Raw genomic sequence first — 6,000 nt, forward strand, 5'->3', positions numbered from 1 at the left:
TAATGATAAAATAATAATAATAATAATAATAATAATGGGAGAAAAATTTTACTATTTACTTACTGTTTTATCCTCAAATACGATGAGCATATATTTTTTTCTCAGGCGTTCCAATAGCATTTTTGGTTCGTTTTTCTTAATGACATGAATTGTACAACTCCAGCCCACAGTTTGTGTGTCAATATCAATTAACTTTATCTTTACTGTATTTGTCATTACTAATATCCTTGTGTCATGGAAAATATATTCATAATGGATGTTATGAAATAATATAATGGGAACCACAACATAAATTCAAAACTATAGATTAAGGAGTTAGGAGTAACTAAAATGTGTAGATTATAGAGGAATATAATGAGAACCACAACATTACATACAATTATACATGTATAGATGAACAGATTATACAATAGATATATTTACATAACGATATTGAAGTTATACTAATTAATGAGTATGCCATCATTGATTTTAAAAAAAAAAAAATTGTAATCATTATGCGTACAAATACAAATAATAGAATTAGCATGATAATATTTTGACAATCATACCTATAGAATGTCATGGTGTGTTGCAGAATATGTTAGGTTTAGTTTTGGGTGAATACCTGTGAGAAGGGGAAGGGTTTATATACTGTTATTTTGGGTAGAATAATGGTTTAGTTAGGAATCTATACAAAATTGTATTATAGAATCCTATTAAGACTTCAATATTCTAATTTTAAGTTAGGAATCTATATAGAATTATATTATAGAATATTGCCAATTTGTTTGAAAACTGCAATAAAGAAACAAATTGCCTAAAAAATTTAATGTTAAACTTCCGTTATATTTAACTGAAAAATTTGGTAAAATTATAAAAGATTAGGATATATTAGGAATTTAATTGGAGGTTGTACAATAAGAAGAACACAAAGTACAATATGTTATAGCAGACTATTACACCAACATTTTTTTAGTCCCAGTTAAGGGTCTAACATTATTGGCTCTTATTATAAGTGTAGATGATTGTCAAAATATTATCATGTTAATTCTATTGTTTGTATTTGTACTCATAATGATTACAGTTTTTTTTTTAAAGAAACAAATCAATGATGGTATACTCATTAATTAGTATATATAACTTCAATATCGTTATGTAAATATATTTATTGTATAATTTGTTTATCTATATTTGTATCATTGTATGTAATGTTGTGGTTCTCATTATATTCCTCTATAATCTACACATTTTAATTACTCCTAACTCCCTAATCTATGGTTTTCGAATTTATGTTGTGGTTCCCATTATATTATTTCATAACATTCTTTACGAACATATTTCTCACGGCACAAGGATATTAGTCAATAGGGATGGCAATTTCAATCCGCCCCGCGGATATCCACCCGAATCCACCCCCGCACGGGTCAGGGTTTTTTCGGTGACAGTGGGTGGTGGGTCGGGTGTGGGTCTTAAAAATGTAAACCCGCGGTGGATCGGGTTGGATTCGGATTTTATGTATAAAACCCGCCTAGCACCCCACCCCGACCCACCATGTGTGCATACATATATATAATACTAGTAAAATAAGTAGTACTAGTATATAGTTAATTATAAAAGTTTCAATAAATTTGGGTAACTTTTTACTATTTTTATATCTAAACTACTAAATTTATTTTTAAAAATTAAAAATTTAGTTATTATATTATAATATTTCTATTATTTTATGTTTTAGTATAACTAATGAATTTTGTTGTTTAATTATGTGTAAGTAATTTTAATATTATTTTTTGAAAAAAATAATAAATTGATAAGTGGTGGGTACCCGTAGTGGGCACCCGCACTCGGTGGGGTGGGGATGGATTCTAAAAAAGTCTACCCGATGCGGGTTGGGGGTGGGGGTGGATGGAGAAAATGAAGGGTGTATGACCCACACCCGACCAATTGTCATCCCTATTAGTCCTGACCAATGCAGTAAAGTTAATTGATATTGACACACAAACTGTGGGTTGTACAGTTCATGCCATTAAGAAAAACGAACAAAAAACGCTATTGGAACGCCTGAGAAAAAGTATATGCTCATCGTATTTGAGGATGAAACAGTAAGTAAATAATACTCCGTAAAAAATTTCTCTCTTTATTATTATTATTATTACTATTATTATTATTATTATTATTATTATTATTTTATCATTATTAGTATTATTATTATGAAGATGCTCTCATTCACCACCAACATCATTGTAAATGCTATATCTAAATGCAAGGAACTCGGGTTCAATCAATAGTGTTTGATAATGATATTAGAATGTATGATATCACTTTACAAACAAACAAATGGTACATCATCTCAAATGTCATTGTCAAACTTGTCTAGACGAACTATAAAATACTTGATCACAAATACAATTACACATGGATTTTAAATGGTCGGACTGGTGTCCAAACAAGTGACAATGATGACACGCCATTTGCTCCCATGTAAGTGGTTTATTTGTTTATACTTACTTTAATTGCAATTTAGCTATTTACAATTTTGTTATGTTTTTATTAAAATATATAATCATCGAGACTATTTCTTGATTTTTATTAATTTAGCATTTTTCTCTCTCTCATTATTATATTACTACTTTAACCAATTAAGGAACACTAATTTAAAAATACGCATTGGACATTGGTTTAATCGCGCGTTGCGCGTGTGATAACTAGTATATCAAATATAGTTCAATACTTTATTTTACACTTAGGGTGTGTTTCGTAATTGTAAAATGACTCTCAAAAAATATTTTCTGATTTTTCGGTGTTTGGCAACGTCCGGAAAATGCGGTCAACGGAAAATGTTTTCCGTTGACCAAGAAAAATCAATTCATTTTTCCGGAAAATGACTTACGGAAAAAATTTCCGTAAGTCATTTTCTGGAATCGCCAGAATGATTGTTTCGCATGTTCTCGACCAAAGTCAACCATATCCTATATCACCCATGACTGAAAATGGACCAAGGGGTGGGAAACCGACAGAAATCGTCGGAAATTAGTGGAAGTTTCCGCCGGAAACCTATTGTTTTACATTTTTTTTTAAATAAATATTTTTGAGTTTTTAATTCTATTTTTTAATAAATAATATTATTATAATTTTTTATATTTTAAATAAAATAATTACAATGTTTAATTATACAATTCTACTCATTTTTCAGAAAATGAACCAAACACACAAAGACAGTTTTTCAAAATACATCCAAACACTAAAAATGAAACTATTTTCTGAAAAATAACTCATTTTCCAGGAAACATTTTCCAAAAGTCATTTTCCTGCTTTCCAAACGGACTCTTAGAACTTTTAGTTTAATATTTTATTTATTTATTTTAATTATTAAATTTTGTTTAGACATACTTTAACTTATAACGGGTCGGTCACAGCATGGTCCAATGGTTGGATGCATACCCGGCCCGTGTTTTAAACCCTGCTGAGTGCTAACAACAGAGTCACAGTTTTCGCCCCTCTAGAACTCTCGCTCTTCCAGCTCGGCGCTCCGAACGAAATAAGGCGCTTCCTTTATCGTTCCGGTGAATCATCGGCAAGTACAGTCGTAGATAGCTCTGCTACTAGCCCTTTTCATACGTCATCTTGGAACTATGGCCACCGTGATGCAGAAAATCAAAGACATTGAAGATGAGGTAATGTTACGCACATAATATAATAATATATATATATGATTTGAATTGTTAAACTTTGCTTTTGAACTCAGCTGATTGTATGAAATCGCCGTTAAAATAAGCTCATTTTCATCATTTATTATATTCAAATTAAGATTTGTTATTGGTTTATTCAGTATGTTACCGTTCCTTGTGTTAACTGCAACTAGCCTTTTTGCATATAGAAACACCTAGAACGTTGTTTTGATGTGAAATGAATTGATTCTTTCCTAGCAGTAGCTTTGACTTAAAATTAATATTTTTGGGGTACCCTTTCTCTATTACAGAAAATGCTCAAAATTATTGGTTTGTTCGGTGAGAGGAAATTAAATACAGTAGAAAGACAGAGATTATTTTTGTGTAAATTCTACCTTTTGTGCCATTCCTTATACTATTAGGCCCCCCGTATACTATAGTAACAATGGTTGCGGAAAAACATGTTTGTCACTTTTCTTCCTCCTAATTATTCTCAGTTTCAAGAAGAAGCAGAGAGAGTGCAAAGCTGTGTTCTGTGATTTACTAGACACTTCATATAGCTATTTTTTTTTGAGTGCTATTGACTCTGTTACAATGTAGTATATGTTCATACATACTTTCTCAACCTACTGAATCACAAAGAGTCAATGCCCACACACTGGGGTTCGAGAGACCTCTCATTTGAGAAGCCACGGCAGCTCGGCCACAAGGCCTTTGGCATATAGCTATTTTTTCTTTTCACTGATAATCAAAATATGAAATATATGTTAATGAAATTTATGGGTTCATTTTTTATTATTCATGGAGGAAAGAAGAATCTGAAAGTGATTGACCTTGCATGGATATATATGCTATGTAATATTATCTTGGCAAGCACCATTCTTGATGAGTCTTTTATTCTTTCAATTTGTAGATATTTCCTTTAGATCTTAACTTAATATAATTGCATATTGCAATACTGTTCTATTCTTGATATTGAATTTGTGATAAATTATTTAAGAATAATGTGAGTTTTTCTTTTGTTCAGATGGCAAGGACTCAAAAGAATAAAGCTACTGCTCATCACCTTGGCCTGTTAAAGGTAGCACCTTTTGCATTCTGTCATGTTAAGATGGGAATTGTTTTGATCATCTCTCATCCTTTTATTTTATTTGAAATCACGAGGCAGTGGTCTGGCTGGTACAGGTTTGTAAGAAGCTAATACCTGCTGGCTAGGTGTGTGAACAATTTAGAAGAAACCAAGAACAAGGGATGATGCAAAGATTATAACTTGAATAAGAGAAACGTTGAATGGCAAAATCCCAAGAATAGAATTAATTATATTGAATGTGTAGAGGTTACAACAGACTTGGATAAGTATACCAATCCAGGGAAATTAATAGGGAAATGGGGACACCTATCTTGAGAGCTAATATTAAAATTACTTCTTATTGTTAGGTATAGGGATTATGGAGCCTTCTTAAACTCGATTTAGGAACCATCGCCCCCTCCACTTTTCCTTTAAAGAATAAGAGGCAATGACACCACGGGTTTTTGTTGAACCTACTTCAATATTCTTGTTTTTTAAATTTATCTTCATAATGTGGTAATGGTTCGTGGATGCCTAACACATGCACTTAATTCTAGATAGGAACATACACTTAGAAATAACAGTTGTCTAATATATTAATACATTCAATACCTTATGCACTTAACCCAGTTGTTTTTTCTATTTCATTAGGCTAAACTTGCAAAACTGCGAAGGGAACTTCTTGCACCCTCGTCAAAAGGTGGTGGTGGTGGTGCTGGGGAAGGTTTTGATGTTACAAAAAGTGGTGATTCTAGAGTTGGTCTGGTGGGCTTTCCTTCTGTTGGAAAATCTACACTACTGAACAAGTTGACAGGCACCTTTTCAGAGGTGTGTTGGACATACTTATATGTTTTGTATGCTATGATAGAAGAAAATCCTCCCTGCCATCTTATTATGTGTTACGTACTGTGGTAGAAGAAAATACTGCATTATTACATAATTGTGGTTCATGGTCATTTTGTCAAATGAGATTTTCAATTTTATTTACTAGGCATTCTTTTGCTCTTTACATCCAATGTGACATGATTTAAGTTGGTAAGGAGTTCAGATAAATTTTACCAACTTCTTTTTTTATTTATTTTTTGATAAGTAGAGAGAGTATATTCAACAAGGCACCGAGGTCACAACTCACAGGGTGTAAGCGTGTAACCATCCAAATTTGCATAAGTCCTTCAATCAAACTATATGAGCTTAAGCTTATCTAAGTGTTTCCACAAAGATCCTTAATCCATTCTCGGTATCTCCCTTTTTTTTTTTTTTTTTTTTTTTTTTTTTTTTTTTTAA

At 31.7% G+C, this 6,000-nt stretch overlaps 1 protein-coding gene across 1 annotated transcript in view; it reads left to right on the forward strand.

Annotated features, from left to right (window-relative positions):
- The first annotated feature begins 3,442 nt into the window (after window positions 1-3,442).
- LOC116014414 (developmentally-regulated G-protein 3) overlaps window positions 3,443-6,000 on the forward strand; it is a 13,526-nt gene continuing 10,968 nt past the window's right edge. Inside the window, exons 1-3 of the mRNA XM_031254465.1 lie at window positions 3,443-3,653; window positions 4,675-4,728; window positions 5,368-5,544. Of these exons, the coding sequence (XP_031110325.1) occupies window positions 3,612-3,653; window positions 4,675-4,728; window positions 5,368-5,544 (273 nt within the window). The 5' untranslated portion in view covers window positions 3,443-3,611. The remainder of the gene's footprint in view (window positions 3,654-4,674; window positions 4,729-5,367; window positions 5,545-6,000) is intronic.

Source organism: Ipomoea triloba, chromosome 3 (assembly GCF_003576645.1).
Source record: "Ipomoea triloba cultivar NCNSP0323 chromosome 3, ASM357664v1".
NCBI classification, from domain to species: domain Eukaryota; kingdom Viridiplantae; phylum Streptophyta; class Magnoliopsida; order Solanales; family Convolvulaceae; genus Ipomoea; species Ipomoea triloba.